The 21,797-nt window shown below is 38.3% G+C and overlaps 1 protein-coding gene across 2 annotated transcripts in view; it reads left to right on the top strand.

Annotated features, from left to right (window-relative positions):
• The window catches only part of nr3c1 (nuclear receptor subfamily 3, group C, member 1 (glucocorticoid receptor)), a 29,667-nt gene extending 8,649 nt beyond the window's left edge, over positions 1-21,018 (top strand). The window contains exons 3-9 of one of the 2 annotated variants that reach the window (XM_041990225.1): positions 12,985-13,145; positions 13,271-13,387; positions 13,500-13,781; positions 14,133-14,277; positions 15,235-15,368; positions 15,687-15,844; positions 16,661-21,018. In XM_041990225.1, the coding sequence (XP_041846159.1) occupies positions 12,985-13,145; positions 13,271-13,387; positions 13,500-13,781; positions 14,133-14,277; positions 15,235-15,368; positions 15,687-15,844; positions 16,661-16,813 (1,150 nt within the window). In that variant the 3' untranslated portion in view covers positions 16,814-21,018. The remainder of the gene's footprint in view (positions 1-12,984; positions 13,146-13,270; positions 13,388-13,499; positions 13,782-14,132; positions 14,278-15,234; positions 15,369-15,686; positions 15,845-16,660) is intronic. The other variant, XM_041990227.1, reaches the window with a different exon arrangement.
• The last annotated feature ends 779 nt before the right edge of the window (positions 21,019-21,797 follow it).

Genomic DNA, 21,797 nt, shown 5'->3' with positions numbered 1-21,797 from the left:
CAGATGAAATAAATTCAATAGTGATTCCTAAAACTTTGAGATCGTTTTTTGTTGTTGTTGTTGTTGTTTTTTTTTTGTTTGTTTGTTTGTTTGTTTTTTATGTCCTCATTTCAGTAATGTGACCCTACTGTCACGTGACTTACCGAGGCTTGTCGAGATGAATAGACCTGGTCTTCATATCTAGCAGGGCGGAGTTCGTGTCTTCAAATGCCAAACCTGATGTATATATTTTCATACTTTCTCAGCACCTTGATCAGCTGTTCATTAAATAAGTCTCATAAAAAGACTAGTGGGGGAGAGAAAAGTGAAGGCAGAGTAATAGAGTGTGGAAGGAGAGAGCAGCAGGGAAACTGTCCAACTTTCTGTTCAGCAAAACCTAGAGCTCTTCAGAGTCAGACGTACTTTATTAATCCCAGACTGGGAAATTTCAGTGTTGCAGTAGCATTTTTAAATGACAGAGGAAAAAAAACTAATAAAATTAAACTTTAAGATGCAAAAATACTCTAAACTTGAAACAATGTACAGATAGAAATAGAAAAGATAAGAGATGCAAAAGAAAAAAAATTATAAAAAGAACAGTGTTGAATGACGAAAAAAAAAAAACCAAACAAGAGATATCAAGTGCTCTCAGCCCTCTGCAAACTGTGCCATTTGATTAAACTACATTACATGTTTGCCTTAAATATCATGCCTGAAATAAGGCATCATATTTGATATTTTTAGAGAGAGAGGGGGGTGGGGGGCAAAGCCTGCCCCCACGGTTTAAAAATGTCCTGGTGGAAACTCTGTATTGATCAGCTTATTAATTCAGCAGACTATGTAAATAATTCATTTACATGGTCTTCGCTTTTTGTCTTCTTTCCCTTCTTTGATTGCAGCAGCTGTGGCTTTTCAGCCTTTCAGGAATATATGATTGTGATTGGCCATGCTTTCAGCTCCACCCGTTTTACATGAATGTGCACATACCCAGAGTCAGAAAACCTGAGTAGGTAACCAGCAGCATAGTACCTCTTAGTGAGATCTCCATTGTTTGGGTTTGTTAAGCCAGATCACTTAAAGTTACCCTCGACATGTTGAACCTGCTTCGTTGTATTTCCCCCAGGTCTGTTTGTCTGTGTGATTACAGTTACACCCTGCGTGTCTGTATTCTTAGCACAATAGAGGCTGGAGCTACAGATAGCGCTTACAAGCTGAGCATGTGAGGTTTTCAATTTGTGAGAACTGCTCAACTAATTGTCAGTTCACATGGTCAGAAAAGTGTTGTGATTAATGGCGTAAATGCAGATCTGAGGTCAGTACATTAAAACTGGTGATAACAGTGAATTAACATGGAGCGGCAAGTGTAGCTGAGATCATGCCAAGAAGTTCACAAGTACAGTGTGATCTGCTTTAGTAGTGCTGCACACGGTTTTTTATTTATTTATTTATTTATTTTTTGTTCTAATGTAATGAAATTATTGAGCAAATGACAAAATTTTATCAAAACAAATTGCAACCTGATTATAGTGGTTTATTACGGTATAAATTGTTCAATTATTTACACCATGTCTACGTAATTTCTTTTGAATTGTGGAGCTAGTTTAAGTATTGAAATAGATACGTGGCCTATGATACAGATAAAGATTGATACAGATAGGCAGTGTTGGGAAAGTTCAGATTGTACATGAACTAGTTCAAAGTTCAGTTCGCACATTTTCAAATGAACTAGTTTAGTTCATAGTTCATAATTCAAAATTTATAACTAAGTTCACAGTTCTAAAAATGAACTAGTTCATAGTTTTTTCCCCAATATGTTGCTGCGAGCTTTTACCCTCAGAATATTGGCATTTTCCTATTTTTGCCATGTGCATATTTGCAAGTAATGTCCAGGTTTTCACTCTAATAAATGATCATTCATTCAATTTTTAAGTCATTTTGACCAAGGTGGATTCCTTACCGCAGAGATTCAAGTTTTGAGGTGGATCTGGTTGGCTATCTTAGTAGAGGAAAAAAGAAGTATCTTATCCCAAAACAGAACAAACTGAGGCAGTTTCACAGATTTTTTTGTTATGCAAATTGGAGCTCTTCCAACAGTCTTCTTCAAAAACTGTCTTTCATGGATACTGCTTCTGTACCAAATCAAATCAAACTTTATTTATAAAGCACTTTTCATGCTGAAGGCAGCACAAAGTGCTTTGCATGATTAAAAAAAACAGCAGTTCATGCATATTAAAAATAAAACAAGCCTTTACACACATCAAAATAGATTACATAATAAAAAAAAAACACATTAATAACTTTGACACAGTCGCACGCACACACAAAGCAGACCACCCCCCATCCACCACCACCATTTTGCACAAACATGACTCCCTAATTTCTATCTCTAAACTGAATACAGGTATAAAATACTAAAAGTGATAAACATCTGGCTTGATGCTGCTGTAAGGAAACAATATCATGGGGATCCGTCCACACCAGGTGCCAGTCCACCCATGTCCACAGAGGCCGCCTCCACAGCAACCACCCCAATCAGGGCAGACTGGGGACCCACACCACAGCCATAAAGCTGCTGTGCAGGACCCCAGCCACCCAGACAAGGGCGATCACCGCAGCAACAACCCCCAGACCGAGCAGGCAAAACCCCCAGTGTGGAGGATCCTCATGAGGAAAACACTGGAGTTAAAACAAAGATTAAATAACCTTAAGTAACATTAAGAACAACTAAGAATGAATGAATAAATAAATAAATAAATAAAAGTAATACAGTTGAGTAAAATGAAAATAAAACACATTTAAAAAAAAATTATGTAAAATAAATTAATATCAAACAAAATAAAAATAAAATAAATGCTAAGCTAAAAAGGTAGATCTTAAGCCTCTTTTTAATTTGGTAAGGTACCAAATCATGATGACAGTCACGTCCTGAATGTTATAAAAACAAATGAAGTGGACAAGAAGTTATTTTGGGTTCATACTGTTAGCAATAAAATAAAAATTTAAGTACCTAATATTTTACAGCTTGCATTGTAGCAGCAAGAGATGGATTCAGAATCCCCATCCTAAACTGGTCCCAGGGCAAAATCGATAAAGCACCCAAGTATCATCTGGCTTGATCCTGGTTTTGCTTCCTGTACTGGTGAAATTGAAAACAGCCGTCCTCTGAATCATTTGCTAGATATTGTAACTCAGTTTCGCCTATGACATCAATCTTTGGGAGCATTGTTGTTACTCACTGGAGTTTATGATACAAATGCTTGCATGCACATTATTAATTCAACCTATGAAACTACATCATTTACTAGAGAAGTTTTCTTTGCCCAGCTCATGGTATGTTTGTTATGTATGCTAACAACCTACAGCCCATATAGACAAACATCAAATAATGATTAAAAGTAAATATTTAGTCAGCTGTTTGTTTAACTGTGAGTGCATTCCTAAATATGTTTTATAATAGTCAAGAGTATCATGTCAGCTGTTAATCCAAAACAAACAACTTTAGTTTCAGTGCAGGGAGAATTTAATAATATTGGGGCTGCAGGCTTATGTTGTTTTGCTTTATTTTTAACCTTCTGTCTAACTTAATGTAGGTCACAGTACTAGTAGATGTCATCCTTATAACCTTTGTCTTAAATAAAACTATAAATAACTACAAAGAGAAAAAAAATATCTAAAGAAAAAAACAGGTATTCTACATTACTGTATCCCAACAGTTGGAGAAATCAGATAGAAGGTATTTTAGTCATTTAGGTTTGCACTCTTTTACCAAACTTTACCACTTTGGACTGTTTTAAGACAGCTTTTTCTTTTTTTTTTCTTTTTTTTTTTTTGCTTTGTTTTGATCAGCTGTGACATTAGTAGCAGCAGAGCTGCTGGTGATCTTGCTGGGGCAGGCTTCCCTGATTCAGATTACTCAAACTTTCAGCTGTTAGGTAACGTTTTGTTAAAATTTCCTTTTAACAGGCTCATCTAAAATTGCAACCAATGGTTAAAGAGGTAGTGCACCCAAAATTTTTTGTTTTTTTTTTAAGCTGTAAACAATACAGGATTACTTAATTGTGATGAAAACCACCTATATGTTGATAAAAAAAAAATATTTATTTATTTAAAAACAGGATTTTGTGGTTAAAAAATGGCTCACAACTACAGGTTTTGTTTCTTGTGATTTCTATGTCACGATAAAATGTTAAAAACCTCACAGCCCTCTCCCTCCAGGTGCAGATAGGCAGGTCCTCAACTTGCAGGCATAGAAAACCATGCACACCAATGCATATGAATGGTGAAATGGTGGAGATTTGCTAGTCTCAGACTTCTATTTTTTCACAGAGTTTCTCTTTGAATATTCCTGCAATGGGACGGATTTGTGCTTTTGAGGGGTGTAAAAGTAACACTAGACTTTTTTTCTTTACCTCCTGATCCTCATCTGGCGACAGACAGCAGCTCAAATTGTAGCAGAGGCACATCCGACAGCTGCCACAACCTGCTCCGAGTAGTCACAGTTTTCAGGGCCTGCCAGAGCTGTTGACAGGCTAGCGCAGCGCCGCTAACAGCTCAGACTGATACAGTTCAGGACCACCAAGTCTTCCACCTCAAAGACCGCTCTGTGGGGAAGGTGCTTTGTGAATCTCACTTTCCATCTATCTAGTGGCTGCTGAGCTGCTGTCAATCATTTCTGCCTATGTAGCCCAACCCACCCACTCTCCACTGCCTGATCACCCCACATCTCCCACCACAACCCTTGCAGTTTCAGGCATTTTTTAAATTTGGCAGTGGGTGGAGTTACTCAAGAATTAGGGGGTGTGGTTATACTTTAATACATTACGATATCTATTCAACTTGTCAAATCTGAAGCAACTTACCAGCAGCTACCTGTACTCAACATGTAATAAGCTTGTCGGATGCTTTTGAAGTTTGTCTTGCCTGTAGGCTTAACTAATGAAGTTTAATTAGGCCCCACCTTTCTCCCTGTTGTCGCATGCTAACCGTATAGCTGTGGCGGCCCGCCATGGCTGGGTCAACGTAATGGAAACACTGCTTATGTTCCACAGTGTAATATTGCACCAGAATACAGAAGCCAAACTTATAGTGACACCTATTATTATTTAAGTATAAAATAGCAGCACAACCAACCAGATTACCAAGAGACTCATTCTATGTATAAGTTAAATTATTAAATTAATAAAGTGCTATGAAAATAAAGTTGGATTGGGTTGGCATATAAAATAGACTTTAAAAAACACATTTTTCATTTGTAAAAGTGGGGCTCCCAGCTACAGCACAAAAAGAATATTTTATTATTAGAAGTTTGCATCATTTTTAGCAAATTTTTGTTTTTTTTTTATAGTTTGTAGAGTTGTAGTAAAATAAACACTGAAATTGTTTTTAGACAAGCCTGTTTATTCATCAAAATTAAATTTAAATCAAGTCCCAGAGACAACTGAAGACAATTGTTTGTTGGTTATAATGCCCTTTTATTCTTAGTGCAAAGCTGCATTCCTAGTCTTAAAATCTATTTGTCCTTATAGTGGCCTTACTTCTTTTTATCATTCATGTTAGCACAGACTTACAATAAACTACATTGTTTACAAGACAAGGTAAATGGTTTATTGTTTTATCCAATTAAAACATTTTTTTCCTCTTAATTTTATGAGAGGATTAATTCTGCGTGACAGTAAATCAAATATTTTGTGCTGGTCATATAAAGCAACCAACTTAAAAATGTCCCTGCAGGCTTTAATAAATTATGCCATTTTCAAGTTATTTTTGACATTTTGTTGACCAAACAATAAAAAAAAAAGTAAAGGGCAAATTAATCACAAATGAAAACTAGTTAGTTTTAGCTATTAAATGAACTGACAGTAATGCAAGCGGCGTTCAGTAGTAACGCTGACCTGTTGACTTAGTGCCTGCTCTACAGTCTGTACTGGGCTGAGTGAAGCCTGCACAAGTCAGTGATCTCACTGGGGTGGGAAAATTTAAGGGAATTTCACATGTAGGAAAACTGAGTCTGCTTTGGAAACTGACTAACTCACTACTGAATAAATCTCAATGGAGAAACAACTCAAAACTCAAATCCAGCCCAGTGCTAAATTAAAACAGATTTGATAAATTGTGATAAAAGTAACTTTTTTTCAGCTTGAGAGCATATTTTCCAACAATCGATGTGACTGCCAACTCAAAAGACTCATGTAAAAAAAAAAAAATGCAGGGCAAATATCTTTCTGTGAACTGTCCAGATTTGCCGGGTTATGTCACAGTCCCAGCTAAGAGTAGACTCATCTAGCCTAATGTTTACAGCAACTTTTCTGCTTGCACCTATAACGGAAGCAACAGGCCCCAGCAGACAATAGCGAGAGCAACAAAACAAAGTGTGGCAGTATTATACTCAACTGAACATCGAGGTCATATGTGGGCTGAAGCTAGCTTACCATGGTTCTACCAGTGTGATGAGGACTCGCTCACTAAAACGTTACAAAAAATGTGGCACTTAAGGAGCAAAAAAGACTACACTGAAAGACAATAAAAATTAAAAATGTTTTGTTGCTAACATCTTGAGCAGTGCCTTTTAGCTCACTTGGTAAAGCAGCCACCCCAGGGAATTAAAAAAAAAAAAAAAAACACTAATCAATTTGGTTTTTGATAGTCTCAGCTCTGTTTGCAGTTGGTTTTATGTGAGCTCCTTAAAATAGGTTCCTTATCAGCTTCTATAAAATCTTAATATCTTTTAAGGGTTTGAATGGTCACACGGGCTTCACTAAAGATAAAAAAAAAAAACAAACAAAAAGACATATCCCAAGCCAAGTCTCAGCCTGTGCACTAAAACTGGATGTTATGAACAGAGGTGTAAAGATATAGCTAAAACAGGGAGCATTTTTTACTGTCTCTGTGGTATTTTGACCAAAGCAATGTCACAAGCATTTTATAAAGACCTCGAGAAATTGTGTCACCTTATTCAAAATAAAAGATGTATCTCCTTAAAGCTTTGTTTCCTTCTGTGCTATTTCTTCAAAAACTGCAGAAGGTAAACAAATAACATTCTAAAGAACCCACTTGCATAACTACCTGTGTGAACGTCTTAGACAGTACTCTTTTCCATCTGTTTTTGGTATGATTCTTTGCCTTGGGGCTCTATTTGGCAGCTTCAGTGGTAGCAGGATATTGTAGAGACTTGTTGAATGTGTGTGTGTTTTAATAACTAACTGAGCTTAAAAGTGACCGTTTTTTACTTGGTAATTATTCTGTCTCTGCCTAAAATATAGAGCAGCATCAAACTATTGCAGTGAATGATAGGCCTGAACTAAAAGCCTGATTTGAGCAGTGGAGTAAAAATTGAGCCAGATGTTTCAGTTGTATTTTGGTCCCCGGCTGGAATGGACTGTTTATGTCCTGTAGTCCATCTATATGTAGCTGTATGTAAAGTGTAGGTGTATTCAGAGGTCTTAGTCTCAGCTGTATGTATAGGTATAGGGAGTAATATTTGGTCAGCATATCAGTGTTGGCACACGCCTCACCTCACTCACCCTTGCACTTTCTTTCATTTGCTCTCCTACTCTATCCCTCTCTCCATCTGTCCTCTGTTTTGCTACTTGCAACCTTGATTGTCAGCAGAAGCTTTGAGCTGCTGTAAATCACCTTTGTGCTTCTGCTCGTGCACGTATCTGGCTTTGTTCATTATGTATTCATTAGTGTATAGGTGTGCAAATGTGTGTGCGTGTGTAGGTGTGTCATAAGTGTTGTTGCAGACAGGAAGGCGGACCACAGAGCACTGGCATGAAGCTCTCACTCTTCTGACCTACTTTCTCTCCCGCCTCCCCACATCTGGCGCCGAATGAATGCACCAGATCAAATGCCAGCCATTCCAGCCGCTTTCACATTATTGCTGCATTCCCCTGTAACCACAGTTTTGCTTTTTCTGTTTACTTTTTATTATTTTTTAACATCAACTAGGCTTATAGAAATTCCCTGTATTGAGGCTAAGAGGATACAGCTAAGCCTGCTCATTGTTGATGCTTTTCTTTCTTTTTAGTGTAGTTGTCAAGTCAGCAGAGTCAAACTTTGGGAGTGGGGTCCTCACAGATACAGCTAAATTAATTAAGGTTATGCACACAGTAGCAGCAGCTCAGCCTCCTATTCATTTTACAGTCCGGGAAGCAACCTCCCACTTACACAGTTACTAACAGCTCCCATTATGGAAAGTAATATGGAAACTCTAATCCTTTGGGGTTGTTTTTCATGTGCTCCGTCAACAGCTTGGTTTAGTTTCCTCATGTGGTTTTGAAGCCAAGCAGTAGCTACTGCTTTGGACTTCAAAATATCTTTATTTGTCAGTTAAACATAAAGAAATAGACAATGGCTCTTTACGGACAATGATGCTTTGGGACTGTCCTGGGTGTCACATGTATCTCGCTTAATGGCCTGTATAATTGACCAATGCAATGGTTGTAAAAAACATTTGACGTGGTAGGAATACTCCAAAGGGTGCTCTGTCTCTTTTGTGTTAATCTGCTGTCAATCTCTCCTGCTTTTGTGTGAACATCTTGCACAAATACGGAGTTTCTTTAGCCAGATTTTTTTTTATTGTTTGAGTGCACGCAAGGCATGTTTTTAGAGTCCAGACCAGTAAAACCCTGTCTCCTCACTACCCTTATAGAAGCTGTGTTGTTGTTCTGCATGTGAGAATAGTTCAGAGCTTGCAGACTAGTTCCCTTTTCTATTTTGGTTCCATTGACCTCGGGGAAGGAGCACATCATTATGCTCTTCTCCTGCTTTCCTCTTCTTGTTTGCAAGTTTTGAGGAAGAGATGCTTGTGCAGTTGTGGTATAGACAACCACTGCTGCAAAACATATCAGGTTTTAGGCCTGTGCTAGAGGCCGGTTGTCTTTGAACTAGGTCAAGTAGATCAATACAGGCTAATATGTAGAATAAAAGTGCAAACTGTTATATAACTTAAAAAGATTCGTTACTGGGTAACGATGGAGCATCTAAAATGACAAAGACTTGGGTATACACAGGAGGGGCCGGGCAAGTCACTCGTGATGTTCACAGCTCAAAGGGGATTATGAATTGTTAAGCAGGGCACTGGGACACGGGCATTATTGTTGGTGTGTGACACAGCTTTCCTCATTTAAAAGCTGGACTGATTGATAGCACTCCTAGAAACCTAAGTAGTCAAGTTCTCAACACAGTTCTTGTTGAAGTCGAGGCCCATCTCAGGGTGTCTGTGCTTTTGTGCTGTTGCTTAGCTCTGACCAATAGTAAACTCTCAGGGAATGTAAGAACTTCCTGTTGACAGCGAATACTCCCTTACACAGATGGGTTTCAGAAAGAGGAAATTTCATCCCCATGCTGCTGTGCAATTTTGAGTAGTTTTGTGTCTTACAGCCCACAAAGGCAGATTTGTTGCATGTCGTATGGTGTAGTAGGATATGATCAGCTGAATTTTAATTAGGTTGTTCAGGATCTGGACAGAAGGGACTTCATTTAATTCAAACTACTTGTTACTGGAGATCGTATTGTGGTTGCAGTAATAGGATTTGAACCAGCAGCCTAAAAGCCCCCAAGTAAAGCTCCTGACATCATGCCAGTGAGATAGAGAAGGACAAACTGGTTACCCCTTTTTTCTTGACATCAGCACTCTGGATACGTGAGCGTCCTCCTGGGCTGTCTGGGCTTTTGTGTTTCTGTTGCACTTGAGAGATTTTGATTCTCATCTGTCCTGTATGATCAGGCGTCTGTTTGATTTCATATTAATTTAATAGCATGATAGTAATTTCAGATAGTGTTAACAAGGACAGTGGCAGTAAAACTGCAAAGACTGTCATTGCCTGCCTCTACATGTTTGCATTGACCAAAGCAGAAGTGGGGCTGTGCGTGTGTGCTAATGACATGCCACTGATGTCTAGTGCTGCGTCTTTGTCAGCAAATGTTTCCTTGTACACAGATGTTGATTTAGCTCTAACTAACCAGAACCTTGATGCACAATGAAGGGGCAACAGTTGTGGCATAAACATGCCGTGTGAAATTGGCTTAAGGACTATTTTAAGCAGCAAAAAGAAAAAAGATTATTGTGAAAAAGATTGAGGTATAGGATTGTGTTTAATTGTAGGGCTGGTTTAAAAAAATCGGTTAATCGATTTTAATCGATTCAAATTAAATAAATCCAATATTGATTCATAAAACTTGGAGATCAATTCTTTAAAATGTCCTCATTTCTGCTGATGTGATCCTACTCTCTCGTGACTTACCGAGGCTCTTAGCTTATATACAGACAGCTGCTTTGCTCCGTCCAAAATCGGCATCTCTTGCCAAGATGTCAAGTTCAGGTGTTTTCATTCATCAGTGTGGATTACATTCACCTATAAAGTCTTTTGCAGTATATTATTGATCACATTAGCAACTAACACTAAGACTGCGGCATTCATTTTAGCAGCTAATGCTAACGGGTGTCGTCACGGTCAACAACAGGAAGTGATGTCACCACGCACGTAGTTTAAAATAAATCTGATATGGTCATTTAAAGTCAAATTTCCTTTAGAACAGGTTTACACTTCGTCCTTTTATTAAACACCAAACAGTCTGATGCTGTTTATCTGATTTACATGACGGCATGTCATAGATGCTCTCTGTGTCCACAGTTTCCGTCAGAGGACAGAGTGCACGCATCGGAAAACACGTCAACCAGCTGAAAATCCACACAAAAATATGAGAGTTTTCTAAATTCTCTTAGGCAGCTTAAGGTGGAAGCGTCTTGCTTGAGTAGATGGAGTATTTCTCCTGCTCAGTGCTACGCTGATGGCGACACTGTCGTCATGGCAACGCACAGAGCTGAACTAGCTGGATCTACCTCATTGTAGGAATTTCTGAGTCGTATTACGGCTTTAAATGGATCCAGTATTCTTTGTAGGTTTTATTAACATGAACACGTTATCTGAAATCTGAACTTTAAGAATATTTAGAGTGAAATTCTAAATGAATGAAACGGTTTCATCAGCACATTTAAAAAGTTTAACTTTTTTTCTGTCTTGTGGGATTTTTATTTTATTTTTTTTCTGGCTCTGAATCTGGGTAAACGCTGTATTGTCGAATTGAATCAGATTTAATCGAAATCTTATCGAAATCGGTTGTTGTAAATCAAATCAATTTAGGAAATTAGTATCGTTACATTTTTTTGGACAACTATTTCTGCCAGCCTTATTGTCACTGCTGAGCTGGGGGAGATGTGAGCCCAGTCAGTATAACATCATTCAACTCTCCTCTAGCTTTTCATGTTAGTTTGTCTCTGATACTGTAAAAAACTTTGGATGATGACAGATCACACCCACATATGAGCAAATTCCACTATATTCCATGTTTTACAGTTAATTCCAGTTTCGTGGTCAACCTCTGCTAACCCGTCCATGTTTCACACATTGCAGAAATCGTTGGCCTGGGTATCTCAGAGTCATGGCAACTATCATGACTGGAATCAGCAACATGTGGATTTGCCAGAAATGTTTGGTCTTAATGAAAAAACTTTCAATAGGCCAATTTTTTAATAATCTTTAAATGATATTTGACTCATCTGTCATTCTCAACCATACTAGATGTCTAATATGCACCATTCGCAATTACAATTACAATTCAATTACTTATTTTCTGGTAGTACTCTAAAGCCCAGATGCTACAAACAGCTAACATGTGCTGCTAGAAATAGTGAAAAGAGAAATCAGATTGTGACTAAAATATGCTTAAACATCAGTTGGACTGATGCGGTATCCTGGTCCTTATGTGAGTTATTACAAAACTCTTGCACTAAGGCTAGCTCATTTGTTTGATTTGAGTATGTGAATGTTAGTTTTTAATCTTTCCTGGTTCTGTTTATAAAAACATTTCAGTTAATTATTTTATTGCAAGTACAACTGTTTAGGTTGTTCTGGGCTCTTTGTCCATTTCAGTCATAAAATACTGCATTTTTATTATGCAGTTTGGCTGTTTACTATCTGTAAACAATATGACATTGTTCCTAAAACCTACATTTTTCAGCATAGTTTACTTATTATATGTTGGTTTACTGGATTAATTGCGTATTTATTCTCTGCATTTTTAGTTGCATCAATTCCAGGTTTAACCTTTTAAAGTTTCTACAGCAGTAAAATGTTTAATAAGCACCTCACTACCAAGCCAAACCGAGATTTTTATCATTTTAAGGTTTTAGTTGGAGCTGTACAAATAACGTAAAGAACAAATGCACTGCTTTGTCTTGAGAGCTTTTATATATTATGTGGCCAAGATTATTGGCCACATGTGCGTACAGTAGAGTTTAGAAAATTTATTTAGTTATTTATTCATCATCTGGCTGCTTCTGGACTCAGAGTTTTGCTTAGGTTTTGCTACACAAGCTGACGGCTGGAGCCCCTGCCTACTTTAATGCCAATAGTCATTCTGTATAACTTAAAGTTAACCTAGGTCCCAGGCTAAAATCTGCATAAGTGTGTTAGTGTGTACGGCTTGTTGAGAGCAGCACTTATCAGATAAAACTGTTTTCATTGCAGTGGCATTTGTGTACACACATGGACACACAGACACAGTTTTCTTTCATGTCTCAGGCTCAGTAGCCACTCAGTGTGGGCGTTGTTTTTGCTATGGCCACTGAGTTAGAAAGGGGGTGTGGACGTTTGGTGCATGGATGCAGCAAAGCCTGACAACATCTAGTGGTAGTTTTAAAAACTGCATCTATAACCAGTGCAGACTGGATCTGGGAATGCTTGTTTCCACTAAAGGAAGAAGCACTGTTTCATGAAAACCATTGACTCTACTGGGTGACCACATACCATTTTATATTTTAGGCCAAACAGATACAATGGAACATTCTCTGCCTTCATCTTGTTGGTATGGAAATGCACTAAAATTAGGATATTTAAAATGTTTTTTTTTTCTTTTTCTTTTTTTAAGTTTGTTTTTACAGAAACACAAGTTCTAAACTGTGTTTTCAAACAATTAATCTTGCTTCTTCTCTTTTCCTTCTAGTTCTACCTCCAGGCCGGAAGGAGGCACCGCTTCATCCACAGCACAGGGAAAGAGTGGGACTCATAAAATCTGCCTTGTGTGCTCTGATGAGGCTTCAGGCTGTCATTATGGAGTTCTCACATGTGGCAGCTGCAAGGTCTTCTTCAAGAGAGCAGTGGAAGGTGCAGAGACAAAAGACATCATTGTTGGCTCATTAATTATTAGTTGCACACATTGACTGAAATGCTGTAGTAAATAAAATTTAATGGTAAATAACAAATGGATCTTCCTTGTATGTGTGCTTCAGGCCAGCATAACTATCTGTGTGCTGGGAGGAATGACTGCATTATAGACAAGATCCGGCGGAAGAACTGTCCAGCCTGCCGCTTCCGGAAGTGTCTAATGGCAGGGATGAACCTGGAAGGTACAACATTGGAAATGCAATACAGCCCTGAGATGTTTCGATTAGCAGTCTCTTGTTTTTGTCTCTGTTGTATGATTGCCTCTGATTTTCATTCGTGTTTTCTCCTTTGAAGCTCGCAAAACCAAGAAGTTGAATCGCTTAAAGGGCGTCCAAAACAGTAACCCCCCTGAGCTGGTACCATCCCCGCCAATTGAGACCCGCTCCCTGGTACCCAAGTGCATGCCGCAACTCGTCCCCACTATGCTTTCCCTGCTGAAAGCCATAGAGCCAGACACCATCTATGCCGGTTATGACAGCACCCTGCCTGATACCTCCACTCGCCTCATGACCACCCTCAACAGGCTTGGAGGGCGGCAGGTCATCTCTGCTGTGAAGTGGGCCAAGAGTCTGCCAGGTTAGTGTTAAAAACTAATCATCTGATGGTGAGTGAGGAATATGTTGCAACACAGAGTTAATAGCAGCAAATGATTAGTAAAGTATTTAGATTGAAAACTTGTGTAAAAAACAGCTGCTGCATGTGCACACATTTAGGAAACCAAGTGGAATCTGACTTTGGTCCAAAATGTAAAAATGCACTCAAGTGTATCTGTGATGTTCTGCTCATACAGGATGCATGTTGTATTTTTAAAAAGCTTCATGCCATGCTACACATCTACTGAACTGTCACTTTGACCACCACACCTCTCACTCATACAGACTGAACTTGTGGTCTGTTGAGTTGTTAACCATTGTTGCTTCTCCTCAGGTTTCAGGAATCTACACCTGGATGATCAGATGACTCTGCTGCAGTGCTCCTGGCTTTTTCTCATGACCTTTGGTTTGGGCTGGAGATCTTACCAACAGTGCAATGGCAACATGCTCTGCTTCGCACCAGACCTTGTCATCAATGAGTATGCACTCTTCAGTTTATGGTCCTTCATTCATTCATTTTCTATACCACCCCTCTGCAGTATAGGGTCACAGGGGGCTGGAGCCTGTCCCAGCAATTAGCAGGCCAGAGGCATGGTACACCCTGGAGGGGTCACCAGTCTATCGCAGGGCCAACATAGAAAGACAAACATTTACACTCACTCTCACTCCTAGGGAGAATTTAAAGCGACCAATTAACCTAATGTCTTTGAATGGTGGGAGGAAGCCAGAGTACCCGGAGAAAACCCACAAATACGCGGGGAGAACATGCAAACTCCACACAAAAAGGCCACTGTTCGAACCTTCCCAGTGTCCCACCAGTGTATAGTCTCGCTCCTAATTTAATTTCATGCCAGGACCAGACAAGTTTGAGACTGGGTTAATTGAGCATTTATTTGATGGTTCCCAGTTTCTATGTTTTCCCCCACAATTTGCCAACATTTACAAAGAGCTCTATCAGCGCAGGTCTGTCAGCCGTCATCAGCGATCAGTGTTTTATCCTTCACATAAACTTGATTATTTCACTGAGAGTGCAGTGAGTTGCCAGCACAGAGTCTGCTTCCGGCTATAATAAACTCATAAATTGCTTTTTGCGTCTTTTTTCATTATCACAGCGGAAAGTTAACTAGATCATAATTAATATCTGATGTGAAGTTCTGTTCACTGTTTATCAGTCAGCCTTCAAGCAACAATCATTTCTTTTTTATCCAAGAGTTATTTGCAGTTAAGTATGTCAAATAGTTTGGAAAATGTTATTGCTCGTACTGTAAAGAGGGAGCAGGAAGCTTCCCCCTGTGGCTTTGTAATGTTAAATGGCTGTTTTTTTTTCTTCACTTTGACTCAAGAAAAAAGCCTGACTTAAACCATCTACCTTTTGAACCAGAAATGCTTAACTGTAACAAGCTTGTGTCTTTTGGATATTGTCTGTTTTGGCACAGCAGAGAGCGGATGAAGCTGCCAGACATGGCCGACCAGTTTGAGCAAATGCTGAAGATTTCCAGCGAGTTCGTCCGGCTACAGGTTTCCCATGATGAGTACCTGTGCATGAAGGTCCTGCTACTGCTCAGCACAGGTCAGACTTTTTGTTTACAGCATCTCGTCTGCCTCCATCTGAGCTCTGTGAGCCATTAAACAAACCTTGTACTGTCAACAGTTACTAGAAGCTAATGTGAATGGCTGCACAAGACAGTTCATCACATCACTTTTCCATCTCATTACTGGACATTGGTAGAAGTCATTTACAGATTAAAGACAGTACAGGAATCTGGTGCAGGAAAACAAGACTTCACATTTATATGTATCAGTTGCTGTTTTTGTTCCTCCTGTTTTGTTCTTGAGCGATACTTAATTTTGTCTTGGGTGTTTAAAATGCGTGTCTCCTCTCACACAGTGCCAAAGGACGGCCTGAAGAGCCAGGCGGTGTTTGATGAGATTCGGATGTCATACATTAAGGAGCTGGGGAAAGCCATAGTGAAGCGTCAGGAGAACTCCAGCCAGAACTGGCAGCGTTTCTACCAGCTCACCAAGTTGTTGGACTCCATGCATGAAGTACGTAGATCCATCAACTTGAACTACTTATATAACAATAATAAAAATGTCTTGAGTCATTCAGTCACCTTTCCTTTATTGTTCATCATAGCTGTGAAAGTGCAAGCAAGAATTTAGGTCAGTTTTCTCACAATATGTCACCATAAAGATTCATATTAGCATACCTAGCAAACAGCAACAGTGAATGAAAGCAGGGAAGATCTCACTTTTCTACATGTTCAGATTTATTCAACAGTGACTATTACATTCATCAGGGTTTAATTACAGCAACAAAAACACAAGAAAAATGTGTTTACACAGAAACGCATATGAAGCTAGTACATATAATTTGTATTAAAGCTGTGGATGGGAGCTGTTAAACACGTGGATTTAAAATCAGACGAGAAGAAGCTTCTGATGCAGCACAAATCTTTTTAACTGCAGTTTTCTTTTGTTCATGGGAATCGAATGCTGATAAAAAACTAGTCGCTTCTGCAGATAATTATAGCTGGAAGAACAGGGTAGGAGAGTTGTGACAAAGCTATTTATCGAATAGCAAGATCTGCTGGATTCCTCTGAACAGCTGATCATAATGTAAAATTAAATTAACCCATCCCTGCTGTGTGGATCTGTCTGGTAATGTGACTGCTTCAGTCCAGACATGGGCCACGTTAGAAGTAATGAGTATATTTTACTGATCTTATCAGAGTGGTTGCATTAGTATGACTGATGGATTTTAAGTTACAGTTGTGGATGATTATAGTTGAAAACCATGCAGCACTTTATAGGACATGCATGTTTCATGTTTAATGCGCTTTCCCTTTGTGTGTCTTGCAGATGGTCGGTGGATTGCTCAGCTTCTGCTTCTATACTTTTATGAATAAATCCCTAAGTGTGGAGTTCCCCGAGATGCTGGCAGAAATCATCAGCAACCAGTTACCAAAATTCAAGGCCGGAAGCGTAAAGCCTCTCCTCTTCCACCAGAGATGACTGTTTCCTGTATCAGACATAATGCCTTAAGATCCCACCACATCATCTCACCAGCCCAATGCAACGCACCCAAGCCCCACCACACACACACACACACACACACACACAAACACATACCCGCCCCAAGGAGCAACAATGAAAGGACTTACCATATAAAGCTAGGAGAGATAGAGCAACGTTTTCAGGAGCGAGAATCGACTTTGTGAAGTGGGCTTACGGGCCTGGTGAGCGAGATGTATGTCGAAACCAGACCGTGAGCACAAGAGGTTTTGTCTTGTTGAATTGAGATGTAGTGTCTAACCAAGAGTAGGAAATGTTTGTTTAAATGAGAAAAAAGAAAAAAAATCGCAAATAGAAAATAGGCTAACATCAATGTCGTCTCAGGTGTCTTACCTTCAGAGTCAGAACGATATCTAAAATAGATAGAACAAATATCTATGTACAGGTTCTGATAGTATTTTCTACATTTTCACATGATAACAGTTTATACAATTTTCCAGGTCACTGTTACCTGAGAGGGTAACCAAGCTTAATAACATGCTCTTAAGTAGGCTTTTATGTTCCACTTTTAGTTTTTATAGGTTGTAACTAAATGTTTTTCTGTCACATGAAAAAAAAAAAAACATTTTGTAGTGATTTAAAAAGCATATTTCTTTGCTTTGATTAAGTAACTTTGGACATTAGCAGTTCTGTGGGCCTGTTACCTGACGTCCACCATTCAAAGAATGATTTCTCCCGCAAGCTGACCTCTTCCAGGTTTACACACGTTGATTACAAAAGGGAAAAAGATGTGCCTTTTTTGCTTCAAATATCATCTTAGCCATTTTCTTCCGACTGTACTTCAACCTGTCATCGTCTACCTTCATTATAAGTTGATTGTACTTTTTATACGACACGCTGATGCAGCTTTCCTTTGTTTTTTCTATGGCTGTTTATCTTTAGAAGTGGCAGCTCAGTCCATTCTTCGTGAGTAGAAACTATCCTTAAACATTCAGCCTGCTTCCTTTCATTAGGTCTCCTGCACACACTGCTGCACAGGTGCAAGTTGAGCACTTTGTACTCTGTGAAAGGCTTTAAGACTGTGAAGAAAGACTGTTATCCTGTGTCAGTCTTTCACGTAAGACTTTAGATGGAAGTTAGAAGTCTTTGTTTGATAACAGCCCACACTCCTGCCCCAACAGTCTGTAAGTAGAAAGCGATGGATACCTGCGACTACCAATCACAAGTGAGACGGCGTGTTATTGTGTTGGAAAGTTTGTTTTTTATTAAGAGTACTAATTTCTCTGGTTTTTAACATGGCTCAAAGTGGCTAAACAATGACCGTCCTCCAGGTTTTTGTAAAAGACTCTTTTGGTTAATTAAAACGAAAGAAAAAGTCATAATTCCACTGATTACCCAACCCTTAGCAGTGTATCTTTACTTAGTGTCTGCTTTGGATAATGTTTTTATTGTCAGCCTGTGTATGGTTTTAGTTGTATTTGTTGATGGAATAGTTGAATATTTTGGGAAATATGATCATTCAGTGTTTTGCCAGGAGCTGGAGGGGGATGATTGACATGTGTGTGCTCTCAACTTGAAGCTTGAGTTAAGTTTAAAGAGCCAGCTCTGTCTGGAGGGAACAAAGCTTCTGGTGGATTGTGAAACAACTTGACCAAGGAAGAAGTTGCATCCTGGAGCTTCTCCTGTTTGTCTAGCAGCTGATCCCTGGAAATAGTCCCACATGTAACCCACAATGAGAGGGTAACGTGTTGTTTTTTTTACTCTTTATGTTCAAACTAAGAATCAAACTAACATTTAAAATGCTTTCCCCCAGATTTAGAGGTGCTGGTAATGAGAGCCATCTGTTTCCTCGTGTCTCATCTTTAAGCTGAAAATGAAGCTAGTTGGCTGCAGCTTCATATTTATTGCAGAGGCATGTTAATCTCAACTTACTCTCAGCAAGACAGTGTATAGGAGTATTTCCCCAGATGTCCGTGTATTCTTTTTAAAAACAGTTTATATGATAGACAGCTTGTGTATACAGCTCTTTGGATCAGGCATTGGCAGATTCATTATCCTGTAAACCTCCTACCGCTGCTGATAACCATGAACCCCTCCTCTGCTTCTTCAGCACCCTGTATGCAACTTATCCTAATGTTTGTCTTTAGTACTTCTGCATGTGTATTTGATTGTCTGCTTACGTAGTCAGGCCCCAGCATTGAAAGTGCTTTCACATCAGTAACCTCATACAGACTTGTCATGACAAAAGTGTACCATTACCGACTGGGGAAGCAGACTAAATGCATCCTTTAATCTCTGGGAACTATTTCAGTGCCAAAACTCTTGTTTTGTCTGTTCAGTGATGCTGGAAGTTGGTCAGTATTTGTATCAAAAGAGGAAACAAATCTAAGCATTGATGTGTATACATTTGTCAGATGAGTAGAGGCAGAACGTTTGAGCTGTCTGAGCTTCAGCCCCACACATTAAGGTCTGACAGTATCTGAGATGTGTTGCAGCATTTTCATCTGCTCTGCGTAGCTTGTCTTGAGTGCGTTTCATAACCCCAACATGTTTTTGTTAAAAACACAGTTTTAATATGAATGTGATTCTTACAGAGCTGTTCAGTTAATTGCAATGAAATATTGTTGGCAGATGAAAGGTAGAAAGCTGTCAGGAATAGATAAATACGTCAAGTGAATAAGAGTAAAGTGCTCACTTTTTATATTTAAATATGAAATATGGCAAAATGTACTGTTTCTAATGTCTGTCTCTACACAATAGAAAAAGCACCCATTATATTTTCCACTACTCCCGAGCTCAGGTTATTAAGAAAATGGTCTGATTCACACAGTGTGATATTGTCCACATTCACTTCTGACATGAAAAACCAAAAAAAGCAGTTGGACAGTTTGCAAATATCAAATGTGTCGGTTTCTGTGTTTTATGGTGTTTTTATGTGTCAGGAAAAAAACTTACAGATAACTTACAGATACTAAACAGATACAGCAAAGTTTTAAGGAGTCGGCCGCCGCCGCCATCATTCAAAGCATCTTTAGGCTCAGACGAAGGATCGTTTTCGTTTGAGGTTTAATCAGAATATCTGCAAACCATCCTCATTACCTATATAGGGTTACTTTCACATTCAGTATATCCAAATCTCTGCTGCTGCTCATTTATACAGGTATATAAATATATATATATAATAAGAGAGAAATATATATATATATATATATATATATATATGAAATCGCACACTTGCCTCTTTTTGCTCAAAAATGTATTCTGTTTACTTTCTTGGACATTTTTGAGGAGGATTCTGAATATGCAATAGAACTGATAATCTATCACCATCACATAATGTGCTCACTTCCTTTTGTTTTTTTTGTTTTTGTTTTTTTTGTTTGTTTTTTTTTTTTTGTTGTTGTTTTTTTAACAATATAAGCTAAGTGCATAGAGGAGATTTATTTCTACCTTTATCTCTGCAGGTCAGATTTTCAGGAAATCGTAAACAGTCTACCCGGACTTTACGCAAACAGCCTATTTGTTGTTTGACTACAAGGTGACCAAAGCAAGTACAGATTTAACATAGTCAGTTTTAACTGTGGAACTCAGATGACATATGTACAGGACTTTTGTTTTTGAACACTTTTTCTTTTTGGTTTGTTTTTTACTCTTTATGTGATGGCTTTGGTCATATTGTGTAATACTGTGAATAGAATAGGACTCGATCTTTTTCATACACAAACTGTTTGTGAAAGTAATCAACCAGCTTGAATCTAAAAAGATTTGCACTACCCAAATATTGTTTTAAAATCTATTTTGTATGAAACTTATGCAGACATTAACTTTGAGAATTACAAAGGGCGGATCATGTTTCACTGGTATATGCTTTCTCTATAAAGCTTTTTGTTTTGCTTAAAACAAGTTTAATATATACATATAATCATTGTAAAGAAAATGTGGTGTATTTGTCTTCATATAATAGTTTTTTTCAGTACCTACCCTCTGTATTATTTCTTCTCCATAGTGTGACTCTTGTTGATCTTTTCCTCCATTGATAAAAGGTTGAACCGTATGTTTGTGTGGTACTTCTCAATACAAGGAACTGTATGCTGATGTTTGCCCCGATACTAATGCGGTGATTCTGAACAATGGACACGGTAAGCTCGTTGTAAGCCTCTTTTCCTGATTACAACACTTGTTCATCAAATAAATATGTTTCTCCATTCTGACAGCTGGTTTATTGACTTCTGAAAATTAACCAGAGTTTAGCTCCTCAAAGAAAGCATGTGAGGTTTTGATTGGATCTCCTGTTGATAAACAAGGCATTTAATCACATGACTAATGAGAGCCAATAAGAATCAAGTAAACCTGAAACTAACTCAGATGGTAGTTTATTAAATATATGGTGTAACAAACTTATTGTACAGACTACTTAAAATTGAATATCAACAGATTATTTTTAAAGTCCCATCACCATTGTGAAGATGTTTCAATTCAATTCCCCAAATCAATTTCCCTTAAAACAAATAATTTAATTTCTAAGGGCCTCGTCTCATTTTAAGTGTCAGCTTTGTGCAAAGAATGGTAGGGCAAAATGCAACCACTCATTTGTTTTAAACGTTTATTAATTTATCTCAAACTCTGCTGTTAGTGTTCTCATTACGCTGAATAGTTGAAGTCCTATCGCTTTTTAATTACAGTTTAATACAATTATTTTTTATATAAAAAAAAAAAATAGAAACAGAAGAAAATTTAACCACAATCTCAACTACACTAAATAAGTATAACTGCTGAAACTATATTCAAAGGGAAATGTATTCATGTTCTGATAGCAGTTTAATATCTTACCCAGCTACTTATAAATTACTGGACTACAGTTAGAATGTCCAAGAGAAAAGAAACAAAAACTCTGGATATAATCATTTCTAATATCCCAAACACCAAGCTAATTAATTGAAATTAAGCTTACTACAATTTGTTAAGCGGTCTTACACATGAAATA

This window comes from Melanotaenia boesemani, chromosome 7 (genome assembly GCF_017639745.1).
Source record: "Melanotaenia boesemani isolate fMelBoe1 chromosome 7, fMelBoe1.pri, whole genome shotgun sequence".
Classification (NCBI taxonomy): Eukaryota; Metazoa; Chordata; class Actinopteri; order Atheriniformes; family Melanotaeniidae; genus Melanotaenia; species Melanotaenia boesemani.
Note: the sequence above shows the minus strand (reverse complement) of the source record. Positions and strands in the feature narration are given on the sequence as shown.